This window comes from Cyprinodon variegatus, unplaced genomic scaffold (genome assembly GCF_000732505.1).
Source record: "Cyprinodon variegatus isolate N-32 unplaced genomic scaffold, C_variegatus-1.0 Scaffold925, whole genome shotgun sequence".
NCBI lineage: Eukaryota > Metazoa > Chordata > Actinopteri > Cyprinodontiformes > Cyprinodontidae > Cyprinodon > Cyprinodon variegatus.
In genome coordinates, this window is record NW_015151378.1 from 127,067 (window position 1) to 141,755 (window position 14,689).

At 39.7% G+C, this 14,689-nt stretch overlaps 1 protein-coding gene across 3 annotated transcripts in view; it reads right to left on the minus strand.

Annotated features, from left to right (window-relative positions):
• Positions 1 to 13,878, minus strand: part of soga1 (suppressor of glucose, autophagy associated 1) — a 109,752-nt gene extending 95,874 nt beyond the window's left edge. For 2 of the 3 annotated variants that reach the window (XM_015398307.1, XM_015398305.1), the window contains exons 1-3: positions 12,692 to 13,878; positions 7,639 to 7,740; positions 6,769 to 6,891 (exon numbers count right to left, since the gene is read on the minus strand). In XM_015398307.1, coding sequence (XP_015253793.1) covers positions 6,769 to 6,891; positions 7,639 to 7,740; positions 12,692 to 13,591 — 1,125 coding nt within the window. In that variant the 5' untranslated portion in view covers positions 13,592 to 13,878. The remainder of the gene's footprint in view (positions 1 to 6,768; positions 6,892 to 7,638; positions 7,741 to 12,691) is intronic. The other variant, XM_015398304.1, reaches the window with a different exon arrangement.
• Positions 13,879 to 14,689: the final 811 nt, after the last annotated feature.

The following is a 14,689-nucleotide window of genomic DNA, read 5'->3' on the forward strand; positions in this document are numbered from 1 at the left end:
GTACGTATGTAGTAAAGAAAAAAAAACAATTAAAGCCAAACACATTAATTAAGCGCTAGTCTGGACATCTTTATCTAGCATTTTAAACAGTCTAAGCTTTTATGGGGTTATAGTTGTAGAACAAACATTCTAATTACATGGTTCATTTCCCAAGACTGTAATAAATAAGCAACTAAATCAAAGCCTTAAAGCATTAACGTCCTACTCAGGCAAACCGGAACCGTCTGCACGGATGCAGGGAGTGAGATTGTTATGGTAACGGACCTTATACACTAGAGCACATGGTGCAGCAGCGGGAAGGAAGGGGATGAGGGAGAAGTTCATGCAGGGATGAAAAAAGGATGCAGGAGGAGCAGCTTACCTGACCTCAAACAGTAAACCAACTAGACTGGGTTGGGTTTTCTCTTTGGCACACAGAACATGACAAATGGTGATGGGAAAGGGATCGGCCTGTTTATATGGATGTAGGGAACATTGCTGCTTCCTTCTTCTAATGAGTTTAAGTGAGAAGATTCTTTATAAACTTAAATTGAATTTCCTTACTGTGACATCACATTTTGCTTCTATAACATTACATTTTATAAGTTACATCTTTAAATTCCTACAAGCAGCTTATTTTAAGGGTTAAGTTGAGGTTTTGACCTTGTGTTACCATTACTCAAAAGGAGCCTTGAATTAAAGGTTTGGGTTAGAGACATCGCTGCAAATCTGTTGATTATTTTTTATATTAATCAATTAATAATCCAATGGCAAAAGATTCCTTAAAGAAGCATTTTAACTAAATTAAACCAAGTGAAACTAAAACATTTCCACTTGTAGAGTTCTGCATGGATCAGACAGAAGAAAGCTTTTTTTTTTATCTTTAATGCAAAATCTTTATATATTTTTTATAACTTGGTATAATTACTGCTCTACATGGGTTGCTTTGTCAGCTAAAGGCCCATTTTAGACTCTCTACATTCCAGTTAACGATTAATCGGTTACTAAATTACCTGACGATTATTTCAATAATTGATTAATCAGAATTGCTCTGATTAATTGTTTCAGCCCTAGTTAGAGATCCACCTGCCAATACCACAAATATGTTGGAAGCTGCTGTTTTAAACTGTCTTTAACGTTTTATCTTAGCAACATTAGCTCCAATAACTGTAAAAGGAAAGAGGTTAAAAAGATAAAACAGGAAAGCTTCGCTCCAATGCTGTTAGCCTTGTTGTTATCTGCTAAAAGTGTTGCTCTCTCTCTTGCATCCTGAATTAACTGTGAACTAGAGTTCTCAAAGTGAAGGAATGACTAGTACACCCCCTCCACATGCTCCTAAGTGAATCAGGAAGTCAGGATGCATGAGCCAGACTGAAGGCGGTATGGCTGAATGGAAACAAGTCAGAACTACTGCCAACCAAAACAGAAACAAAAACAGCTGCATTGAACCTTTTAGAAAGCATAAAAAACTGATTTTTAAGTAAATACTTATTTACGTTTAGTAAATATTGTTTACTTTTTTTAGTTTTGTGTAATTGAATTACTCGTGTGATTTTATAATTTTCTTTTGATGGGAGACTTTATAAACTCTGTCGGTTTCTTAACGAATTGTCCGTTTTTGCACAAATTTAGATGATAAAAATTCCTAACTTTATAAAAAGTACAAATAAAATGTTATTTTTTGTTGCCATCTGTTTTGTTTTTTAAAGTTTAGCATTGATAGCACCCAACTGTGGCCCTGCCTTGACAAAAACTTAGAAAATTGATAGTGTCCTGTTTAGCAGCTTCCTGCAACGTATTTGGATACTGTAAATCGCATCCATCTAATGTTTCAGACTCCACACTAGCATCCGAACAGAACCATGTTGTTACCCTGACCTGCTAGCATTTAGATATGGTGCTTTTTTTTCCTATGGGAGGATAGCTGAAATAATCTGATTCTGGTTATAAGGCAATTTCTCTCCACTTCTCAGAGTATAAAGAATGATAGCATCTGATAGGATGTATAAAGTTATTTAAAAATGTTGAGTACTTATGAAAAGCGGTTGTTGAAAAGCAAAACGGCAGATTGTACACAAAGAAACATGGCATAGATATACAAAANTGTCTGCAACAAAACAAAGGATATATTTGCTTTTAAACAGAAATCAGACAGTAAACCCTTAAAGTAATAGAGATGTCTGATAGCATCATCCCCTTCAATAAAGTCATGCTTGTTGGTTCCATGAGAATACCAACAACTATTTCCTTTTATGCTTTAGGGTGAGTGGGTGTGTGAGTGAGTGCGTGTCCAGATGTCTGCAGCCTGTGGGAATGAGAGCAGGACAGGAAATGATGTGAGATGTTCTCATGGAGAATGTGATGGCTCCACACCACACCGACCGCTCTCCACATTTCACACAAACACAAACATTGCGTCGCTAGGTCATGTGCATGCAAGAGACCAACACAGGACGTCTGAAACTGACACAAGTTAGAGCATGTGATCCCCATAACAGGACGTTCCTCATCACCAAACATCCATGTGACAAAAATCTTTTTATTTTATTTTATGCAGCTCCTGGACTCCACAAACCGAGAGTAAAGAGTTCAGAGAGAGCAGATAGTTTGCATGTAGGCTTTTGCTGATTTGTTTTTGCATTTGCATGCGAGTGAGTCATCAAATCTGGAACCTGAAGCGCCAACAGTATTTAAGCCACTTACTCTTATAAAGCAGCTCAGGACAGAGCTGTGGAGTAAGTTAAGGTCAGCCTGGACTTAGAGCTGCAAAGCACTAAGCAGAACAAAGTGCGTTGGATGATTTCGTTTTTAAACATCTTTATTCTAATAATATTTTTGCAGGTCCAGACCTCCTCTTAACATGCATTTGATCAAACATTTCATTCATTCAACTCATCTGCACCAGCAAATTAGCCACAGATTCAATCTAATCATTTCTCTTTTGATATCATCTAATGGGAAAGTATCAGATTTCTTTGACCTATTTAGAAAAAGCAACAAAGCTTTTAACCATGTCAGATATATATCAGGAAAGGAGTAAGTGTTTCTGATTAACTTCAATTGTTGTATTAAAATAAGATAAAGGTTGTGGGCATAAACTTTAATTCATAGATGGAAATAAGCTTAAACTGTGTTATACTTCATTGCTTTCTACTACTTCTGCTGTCAAAGCACCTGCAGCACATTATTAGATCTGCTTTTCTTTTATCCTCAAGATAAAAGAATTATTTTTGGTTAAAGTTAAATTTATTATACAAGACCCTAAAGAAAACCTTAAGTCGATACCATCCAGAAATATAAAAACAGCCCATAACTAATGTGTACTGGTATATCAGAAACAGATTGCCTAAGGGTGGGTATTTTTGAACAGCATACTGTTGGAGTTTTTGCTCTAGATAAAAATTCTATAGAAAAGGGAGCGCTGCAGACAGATGGCTAACTTGGCTCTTTTCCACTTGACAGAAAACCAGGAGATTCTCCCCAAAGCCATCAGTTTTCTACAGAAACAGGTTTTACTTTCTAAATCTGCATGGCAGAGCTTCAACAGCTGCTCCCCCCGATCAACAACGCTCATCTACTTATTTTATAGCTCTTTATATACTCATTATTATTTAGTGCTTTTCCAGGAAAGCTGAGTCACAGTGAAGTGAAGGGAGAGCCTCTGTTTTCCTAAAGATAATGACTGAGCTGCCAGAATAAGGAGCGATAATATGAGAAGATTAGCAGAGGCTTAATGCACACGCACACAAACAACGGGAGACGAACGCAGCTACCCTGAGCAGCATGGCGTAACTCCACCGGGAGTTTGAGGTTAAGGCTTCGCTGCCAGGGAGCAACGATCAACCATGTGGGGAAGACACCAAGGGGTCAGATGATAGTTTTTCTTCCTCTTTCCTGTTTCATCATTTCCAATAATAAGAACAGATGCAGGCTTTGCCTATAGAAATATTTAAAGAATTAGGGCATTAGTGGTTAGGGCATAGAGCTTGCTATCCTGAGGTTCTGAGTTCGAGCTCCACTCCCACAGACTGCAACTCTGGGTCCCTGAGCAAGACCTTTAACCCCCGATTGCTCCCCCGGCGCCCCACGATGGCAGCCCACTACTCCCCTAGTGGATGGGTTAAATGCAGAGGTAAATTTATCCAATGTGAGTTCAATAAAGTTTCTATTACGGTATTATTATTTCCACAAAAAGCTGATCAATATTAACACAGGAAATGCAAGTAGGAAGCAGTACGCCACAAAAGATCTTCCTTAAAACGATTATTTAAAAAAGGTTCCTGTCAGAGTAAATAGCTTTACATTAAAGTTAATTGCAAAATGTTCTCTTTTCCACTGCCTTTCTTCTTTAGGGCATTAAATACTTTACATGCATTGTTCTCTGTGTGTTTTTCACACAGGAATACCACTGGCTGCGCACCGCCTCCAATGATGTAAATCATCAAGTTTCCATTGTAAATATAATGATGTGCCTATAAACAGCTGGGACTCTATCTGAGCTGGAAGTTGTTTTCTCCTGATGTTGTCTTAAAAGGCTGATTTCTGTTTTCCTCCAACCTAATTTCATCCTTTCACCCTGATTGGCTGATTTGAATTTTTAAACAGCCTTTCCTCCTCCCCTTTTTACTCCACGCGCGCAGGATGTACTCTCATCTCTTCCCTTCCTATCCTTCCTTCTTCCAAAAACAACCAGATGGTGAGACAAGCGCAGAGAGAGACAGACAGCAGCAGCAGGCGGAAAGCCCTCCGAATGACACAACGGCCTCGCGCTCTCACACTCTCTCTCTCTCTCCTCCTCTCAGTGTATAAAGACCTCATTGTGTCCTCTTGGATGTGGAAAATGTTGGAGGAACGTTGGAAATTTAACAAAGAGCATCCACAGGCCAGGGTGAGGGTGACAAAAGTCTCTAAAACAGCCTGTATTCACTTAGTGTTTATGTTCTGAAGTCTTTATCAGGGATTCCTGAAGTGACTGGGATGACTGCAGAGTGTTTGCAGAGCTCTGAAGGACGCTTGCATTAACTGTATCTGTGGCTATGAAGGGTTTCTGGAGGGACTGTGTTTGTGAGAAAAGATGAGGCTAGCTGAAACTCCTACTAAGGTGCTTCAGGTTTCTTTAAGCATCCTTCAGCCTACCTGAAACACAGCCTGGCAAACATAGCCTCATGCCATCCCTTTATTTCAGAAAATGAAACAAGGATCGACGCAGGGGGAGAACGTTTATATAAATTTGATATAAACTGAAAGCTTCAATAATTTAAGTCTCACTCTGAAACGTTATTTCTAACACAACCGTAGTAAAACTTTACGTAAGCTGAACCATTTTGCCAAAAATGACAAGAGGATTGAATTAACACCGAGAATTTCCATCTGTGAAAACGTGTATTAGTATGCATGCACTGAAAGCATCAAATGTTCGTCAGAAAACTGGAGAGTCATCGGTTTAAGCAGCTCAGACCATCTTAGTCGTTGTGTCACCTGCACTGGCTGCTGATGGTGAACAAAGGGCCAGGTGGTGCATTTATACAGCGGTCAGTCAGTTTTCCACTGATTCAGCCTCGGTTTCAATGCAGCTCACTACTGTTAATGATTAACACTAGTGTGGTGTTCATCTTTGACACTACAAACTCATTTTAGATCATTTTAATCCTGATAAGTGTTAAATTACACCTATTCAGAGTGCTGTTCAAGCTCTGGCAACTTTACCCCAAGGGAGTTGAACTTCCACTTCTAAATTTACTGTGTATGTGACAGGATGTACTGGGAGTTTGTGGAACCATATTTAAAAGCAGAGTCCATGTTAAGAAACAAAGCCATTTAAATGGTTCTGCTTTATTAGATGAGCTTTATTGATCTCACAGCAGAGAAATTCACTTTTTTTTTTTTTTTTTAGATTAGATTAGATTTAAATCTGGGGTGTTTAGTTAGCCTCCAACAAGCTTCTTATTTCAGTCAAAAAATATATTGGTTTTATGTTTAATTTGATGAAGGACCATCATATTTTATGGTTATCTGTGAATTTAAAAAAAAAAGTCATCAAAACAGATAATATATTTGTTTTTTTTTGTTTTGTTTTTTGGTGGGGGGGATTTTTGCTTTGTATTACAAAATTTTTTTAGGTTCTACGGCTCTATTTTTGTATTTCTCAAAGATAGGCAGACAGGAAATGGGATTAGAGAGAGGGGAAAACATCTGGCAAATGTCACCCGGCCGGTGAAAGCCACATGGAGGACCAAAGCCTCTGAACATGGATCACTCGCTTAACTCCTCCACTGCCGCCGCCCATAAATCTGTTTGGTTTTTAACACAGTTAAAGACACTATTCATTCAATGCTAAAGTTACATTTTTTTGCCCAACTTAAAAAAAGAATTGTTCCAAAAACTAGCTGAAAGCCCAACAGCAAATACATTTCTATCTATTTTGCAAATAGCTAACTAGATCTGCATTAACAATTTGAACTATTCTTCCTCTTAAAAAATAAAAAGTTTAAATTGGCTTCTATTTAACACAGAACAGGTTTTTTTTTTTTTAGAAAATATTAACTTTTTGGTCCATTTTATTAGCTTTTTATGGCTAGCATGGTGCTGCCAAACTGAAAAATAAATAAGCCACCTAATACAATTTTTATTTCTAATGCAAAGAGCTTTAATTTTTTCTTCAGAATAGAAAGAAAAATAAATGAAAAGTTCAACGCCAGTAAACTAACACCTCATATCTCAGCCGTCATCCTGCCGTTTTGTGAACTCAGTTTACATTTTCTGTAAAACGTTGCTGATATTAACACTTGCCTTCACATCCTGCTCCAGCGTCCTAATCAGCTCTCCATCCACCTGCCCCGTCTGAGCCACGCGGAGAGAGCGCCGCTCTGCCTTCCTCAAGCGGTACTGCAGGATACGGCAGGTTTTATTTGCCTGACCGGAAAAAAACAAATAATGTTATCAGACATTTTTCTAAGCCATTTAGATGCAGTCAACAAAACATTTATGCAAAATGACACTAAATCTGTTACCTTTACTGAAACAAACTGCTCAGAACACATCTGTTTACAGTGTTAATTGATAAATTTGTGCACATTTATAAAATGCAGCCAACTGAATGGATTTGTTTGGCATTGGCCTATTAGAGGGATACTAGATTTACAGTTTTGAATAGATCCTGTTTTTATACCACTAAAGTTGAATGATGTCTTTATTTTATAAGCTGCTTTAAATTGAAGTGTCGATAGAAAACAAAATGCAAATCACTGGATATTTAGATGCAATCAATGAAATGCTGTTTATCTGAGCTAAGCAGAATATTGTTAATAAATAATCTTTAACACAACTTCTTCTATTTGACTACATAAAAACAACATGAGCAGTCAGCTGACTAATAAAGAGACATTTAGTAATAATTGGGAGCATTTCTGTAAGTGTAAGGACATAATGTTGCCAGAGTTAAAACAGTGTTTCGATGTTTAAGTATTATAAAATGAAAGGCTGACGCCACTTTGAAGGAAAGCCTGGGGATCATTTTGTTAAACTAATCTTTCCCCGGCATCAAAAAGCTCCTATCAGACAACTGATGACCCTTTGTCTCGCTTTAAACCATGCACCAGATTTTCCTTTTGAAGTTTCCAGCCGACATTGCAGAGCAAATAACAGCCGTCTGCATCTTACCTGCTCCAGCTGTTGGCGCAGTTCCTGCAGCTGGTAGACATCGTCCTCCATGTACATGTCCCTCATTTCCAGCATCTCAGACCTCAGCTCCTCCATCTCATCCTGGAGCGTGAAAAAAAAGGGGGGGAGTTAAAAAAAAGCGAGGCCTGTTTTCATTGGAATTCCAGTCAGATGTTTTTAACTGCATATTCGATGGTAATAGACTGTGCAGAGTGGACCGCAGTTACAAGGTGAGAACATTACATGGACATAAAGAGAATCCTTCAACATTTATGAAGGGCTATTAAAACCTCCTACCACTAAGGTGAGGCAATAATCTGAAAATATCATCCCATTGACCTTATTATCAATATAACCTCAAAGACCAGAGCTTGTGCTTGGAACCTCTTATTGTCTCCTCATCAGGCTAATAACTGCTTAATAATTAGATTTGTGTGAGAAAAACTCTATGGGACATGAAAAAACATCAGGAAGGGATCCAATGTAACTTTGCAACAAGGATCAGTTACTCATTTCAACCCAGAAGCACAAATTGCCTCATCTCTGAATCACATTTTAGGGTGCAGTTCTTCAGTAGTGTCGTGGGCGTGTGTGCAGAAGAGGTTTGGCTCGCTCGTCTTGATGCGAAAGCAGGACGGGTGGGACACCATAGAACGACTCGGAGACTAGAAGGCACGCGTTGGCTAAAACCTCTGCATGCAAGCACATGCGCGAGGATAATAGGAGAGCAGGAGGGAATGGGATGCAGTAGGAGTTGTAGTAGTACTGACACCATTTACTAGAGTGGATAATTTGGGTCAGCTCCTGCAGAGCTGCTGCTGTAGCAACAACAAGCTCTGGGGATGTGTGGCGTGTGCGTGGAATATGGAATGAGTTTAAGTGGGTTCAGCAGTAGGTAAGGCTGGCATCATAGAAGTACTAAAAGGAAGATTTTGAATCTTTTTTATTGTATCTCGATGTTTATCTTAAATGATGCAATACTTTCAGAAACAAAATTTGCCAAAAAGAAAAAAATGTGGAAGCGGCTCAAGAGGAGGGACAAATAATTGCTGCATCTCTTTGTTCCTGAAACAGAATAAGCTTTTTACAAATGTTTTCAATCCAACAGTTTAAAAATGCATTTTTTATTAGTTGGGTGTGCGTTCTGGTGTTAATGTTTGTATGTTTTTATCATAGAAGAACACAGAAGGAGATTATCTTTAACTTTCTGGGATCATAATGCAGCATAGTGTGTGATAGGGATGTGATGAAAGACGTCTGCTGATGAAACTCAGATAACAGCAGCAGGAAGCTTTCAGCTCTTCAAGAAGCACATGTGCAAATGTTTAATACAGGGAGTCAGGGTATGATTGCAGAAAGGAAAGAGGGAGTAGAGCAAATGAAATAATTGAGTAAAATAAAGAGAAAATCCAACAAGATTAACGAACAGACACACAAATGGGTAAAAACAAATCCCACTCTAAGCTTGTTGACCTAACGAGCATAAAGATGATGAAACAAGTCAGAGAAGAAGAGGCAAAGAAAGGACAGGAAACCAGGGAATCACAAGTTAATGTGGCAGCAGAGAGAGTTAGCTCCACTGACCTGCTTTCTACAGCTAAGTAAGAAAGAAAAGGAAAGATTGTCTCCGTCATGTGAGCCAGTCAGGAGAAGAAATCAACCAATCAGCTGTCAGCTCCAAGGATCAGATGGTTAAATCATGGAAAATGATTGATATTGTCTTTTCTTTTTTAAACTGCACAGATGCAGCATACAGGGAAGGATATAACATAATAGAAACAAGAAGATCTAAATTAAAAATAGGTGAAAAAAGTTCTTCAGAGGTCACAAAACTGGTGAACAGGCTGCATATGTGTGTAGTTAAATATCTGTGTAAACTTAGACGTTCAGTAAACTAACATGCCAACGAACATTGTATCTCTGCAGGAGCAAACCACACTTTGCTAAAATGAAATGGGCTCATGATTTTGGAAATGATCAGTGCTTTAAGAGGTTTGATCATTTTTTTTACTGTTAGGAAGTCCTTCAGATTTTCCTGTTAAGGTGAATCACTCAGCCTTTTCCAGAAGTGATGCATGACAGATAAGTGAGGTAGAAAGAATCTCTCCCATGACAGAAGGACTGATAACCGAGGCTACTACTTGCTTCACACGTCTAAGTTTGAGGACTCCAGTTCTTTAAATGTGAAAAGAAACAAGAGTTTCAGGAAATGCAGGAAAACACAAACTGATCATGTAAATCTGAACAAACTGAGGCCCATTTTAACATCACAACAAGATTTTTCATCTTTTTCTTTTAAAAAATATCCTCTTTCTAATCCTAATCTATCTTCTTTAACTTCTATCCTCAAACAGTATTAGTTCTGTTAGAGGATTTGTGTGCATTTTTTTTTTTGTCCTTGTCTTCTGATCTATCCTGATTTATAGGTAGAGGAATAAAACCATTAACTAGATTAATGGTAATCAATAGATTTGTGAAATAATCATCAACTGTAAATCGAATGGAATTGTTACCTAGAGTAATACTACGCAGGCTTTAATATTGGTCTCTACAATAATATAAAACATTTTTCATTCAATATTGTTTGAATATGGCATATATTACAGCTTTTCTATTCACAGTTCATTTAAAACGTGCAGTTAAGTTGGTTTTTTTTTAATAGTTAATCAATTAGTAAAATAATCCACAGCTGCAGCTCTTTATAGGTATATTTAGGGGATTTTTTTATTGTTAAAGAAGAAACAAACCATCCTCTTTTTAAGAAACATGAAATATGTTGCCTGTAATGAATGACGTATAATGGCGTAAATTTAGTTCTGACCTATTTCTCATCCATAAAAGCTTCACTGATGCAGATCTTGTAAACATCAGACGAACACAGGACAGAAATTCCTCAAGAACTAAATCAAAGCCGGGGACAAAATCTTCTTTAATGTCTATACTTGTACCTGAAGGAAAAACACTCTAAATTTAACAGAGCCATAGATGGACAGTATGCACAGCCAGTAGTACTTCTCCCCAAACCGTAACCACAGATTTTTAGACAGAAATTAAACAAGCTGGGGTTCCGAGTCTTCACTTAGGAGACTTTCAACAGCTGACAGCTGTTTATAGGAGACTTACCAACTGAAAGTTAAACAGATGCAGACAGACAGGCTAGAGCCTTAAAATGTCAACCAAACAATGACAATGAGTGGAAAACGAGGCTTTATGGTGATTTAGATTTAGAATAAGGATTGAGTCCAAGTCTGGTAATCTGATGCTTAAACATTCGGCTGTTTAGATCTTTGACCAGTCGTTTCTCACAGCTGCAACAACAGATTAGCTTCACTTCCCAGGAGGCTTTGCTGCAGTTCAAATAGGTAGATCTGCCACAGTAAAACAGCAGCATTCAGAGGACGGTGAGTCAAAGTAAGAGAGAAAAACTTTAGTCTTTTCACACATTAGTGATTTACTTTTTTCCAACTGCATTCTTTAATTATAAAAAGAATTCTAAAGCCTTAAAACAGATAAATGTCGAAATAATGATCATTGTTATTACATTTCAGGAATGGCTTTTAACATATTTCTAAAACATGCATTGACTAAACACTGAGCGGTCAGGGAAAAACTGTTTGGAAAAACAAAAAGATGAGGAAACAACTGAGAGTCTCGCTCCAGGATTCCCTGGGTTTGACACAGAGCCAAGTCTTCCTCATCAGTCACTGTTCCCAATCAATCTCTGACAATTACTGTGCTTGTCTGGTCAGACCCAGCTCCGGGACATGTTCCCTAATTGATCTTTCCTTTAATCAGTCAATCTCCAGGTAGGATTGACCAGTGGATTGGTTTTTAATGGTTGCGGGCAGTCTGTAGGACCCAAAACAGTCTTTATTTATTAAAAACTGATAATATCTACATATTTGTCTATTATAATGTATGCATATAAGCAATGCAGTGTTAAGGTAAAATGTTTTTGGTTAGGTTAGTCCACAGTATTTGGTTTATAGTTAAATTTTTTCAGTAGCTTTAAAGGCATAATCTTAAATGTGTAAAACAGCAATTTTCTCATAACGACAAACAAAATAAATGCTGCTTTTTGTATCTCTTCTTATGAATCGTGTATTGAGAGCTTCCTTCTGAACAGAAATGGTAGCAGTATTGACAGAGCCACTAGTGAAAGTCATTTGGCTATATGAGCAGGGTTGGTTTAGATATCAAAATAACTAAACTAACTAACAAAAATAACTATAAAATGACTCAACCGAGCATTGAGGCAAAGAATACTGCTGGGTGAAATGGGTGTATGTCACATGTTGTGGTTTGAACATCAAAAATCCAATAGAAATCTGCTTTTTTAAATTACCATAACGATTTATTAAAATGGATTAAACTATTTTTCCACCATTTTATGAATCCAAAACAAATGGATCACGTTCAAGGAGTCATAACTGCAAATGGTGCAACTTTTACAATGATTTCAACACAACCGCCATACTGGATATTCAACTAAGGTTCTGCTGTGTTACCAGACTTTAACAGCTGGATCTTCAACTTTAGGGTGTGTGTTTTTATTTTATTGCTTATCAGGAAGCCAGAAAATACAACTTCCAAGTACAAAGAGAACATACAGGTAATTCAGCCTTCTGCCTGCATATCCACTGCAAAAAAGAGCTTTAGGAGAGAGAGGAGGGGAAGCAGAGTGGAGGGTGGCACAAAATCAGCTCTAAAAAGGGTCTCTAAGGAAAGTGCTCTCATACTGTACAGTACAGCTCAAATGTTTCACATCCTTATGCACTATAAGATGAAACAAAAAAACCTGTAACAATCCAGTTAATTAATGGTTAATAAACATGATATAGAGTCGTTTTTGTTAGGTTTTAGTCACAACAACCTAATCGTCCTTGAAATGCACAGAAGAGGTTCCCAAAACAATCTTCAGATTAAGGAAAAACCAGAATAATCCAAATACACGTGTGCAGCTATTGCGGAAAAAGCAATACATGGGATTGGATAATATAGCTGACTTAATAAGTAAAAAATAGAAAAAAAAATAGAAAAATGAAGTACTTACTTTGAGGTAATCGTTTTCAGATCTGAGCTCTTCTATTTCCCTGAGGTATTCCTCATGCATGCCATCAGTGAACTCTGTGAGGTCTGAGAAAGCCAGGGATGTGCTGGCAGGAACCCTGCTCTCCATCGAGGTGACCGACCTCTCCTCGCCGGGTGAGATGCTCTCCTCCCCGGCCTCCATGCTCAGACACAGTCGGTCCTTGTCGTCTCTGGAGCAGCTGCTCTGAGCGGCTCTGTCCCTGAGCGGCTGCTCTCCTTCTGGACCTCTGCTGCTCCTGGACTCCGCGTCGCTGCTCGCAGCATCCGCGGACAGTTTGTTTTCCTCGGACGCGCAGTCGGAAAGCTCGGAGCTGCTGTCTGTGGGGGACAGCTTCCCTGCGGCGCAGCCGGAGTCTTTGGAGAGGTCTTCGGATCCCGTGCTGGCGTCCGACACTTTCCTCCGACCGCTGCCGCTTTTCGCCGCTTTGAAAGCCGAAGTCTTGGAGAGCGGGGAGGATTTTCCTGCCGGCTTACCGCCCCCCCTCTCGGCTTTGCCGTCCTTCCCAGTGAGGCTACCCACGGGACTCCGCCTGGAAACGCGGCTGCCCAGATGGATGGCTCCGGGTTTGACGCTCAGCGAGGCGGACCCGATCCCTCCGCGGATCTTCGTTAGCGACCATCCGGGTACATCCTTCGGTCTCGCCGGAGAGGGTGCCCGGTTTACCTTCTTCTTGTCGCCGGTGTGAGCGCGCTGCGCCGCGGGGAGCGCAGCCGCTTCAGCCCGGGGTGACTGCTGCTGCTGCTGCGCCTCCGTCCCGCCGCTTTCCATCTTCTGCCGGAGATGGAGTCTCCGTTCCTTGGGCGAGGCGAAGGCGAGGTGAGTCGGAGAATTATGGACATCAACCTCCTTTGTTTTGGTCATTCATTCCGTTTAGGACGACACAAAAAACGCAGAAATGAAGCGCCTCCTCTGCGCTGAAAGAGGGAGGCAGAAGTTGGACAAAACCGCAGCGCGAAACAAAAGGAGATGAGTCCGATTGCAATAATGAGAGATAATGCCGATCAGCAGGAAGAAGCGGATCAGGATGAGTCCAAAAACAAACAAAAAAAAAATGCAAACCAAAATCCAGGTTATGAAGTAGATTCTGTTGTCCTCTCCTTTCTTCAGGGTTTCCTTGCATGGATAGATCCCACTAACCTGCTCTGTCTGAGAAGGAAGCAGTCAGTGAGCTGCTACGGTCACTATCTCTCTCCCCCCATTCTGTTTCTCTCCGCCCAGAAAAAAAACCCTCATGGTTAGTCTCATTTCTGAAGCTCTGCCGCCACCACTATGAGAAGATCACTAAGAGCAGAAAAACATGTTGAGTCCTGGACAAAGAAACAAAAAGATGCAATTACATTTCCATGGTACAGCCAATGTTTGGTCCACTTGCACAGCCTGAGCACTTGTTGGATTCAAACGACTTGGAGGATGAAGCAACAGCATAAAAAAAAATGTCTAAATCATATTGCTATATATTCAGATGTCATAGTTTAATACAACACATATAAAAAACCATTGATCCAGATAATTTAAGCGGATTTATATGCATAAAACCTGACACAGGACAGAAGGACCCAGTTTTCAAAGCGAAACAGACAGTGGGATAATTCAAAGCATTTATTTAAACATAGTGGACTGTGGATCTGTGGAAACCGCAGATAGAGGATCTGTAACTGGAAACTGTTGGCGAAAAGCACAGGTTAGTGACCAGGATAATCTGATGGAGGATAATCACCCATTTGAGTCACTGACTTGGTTTAACAGTTCAGTCCATCCAGGTAGAACCAGGTAGGATCAAGCCGGTTGGCTGCCAACAAGATGCGGCCGCCCAGAGTGTCCCAAATATTGCAGACCCAGAGAACACGCAGGAGTCCGAGCCAGGCCAGGGAAATGGATCAGAACAGTAACAGGCTGGTTCAGGGTTCTAGGACTCCACAGACAGTTCAGGCAGACCATTCGGACGCGAACAGGCAGGCT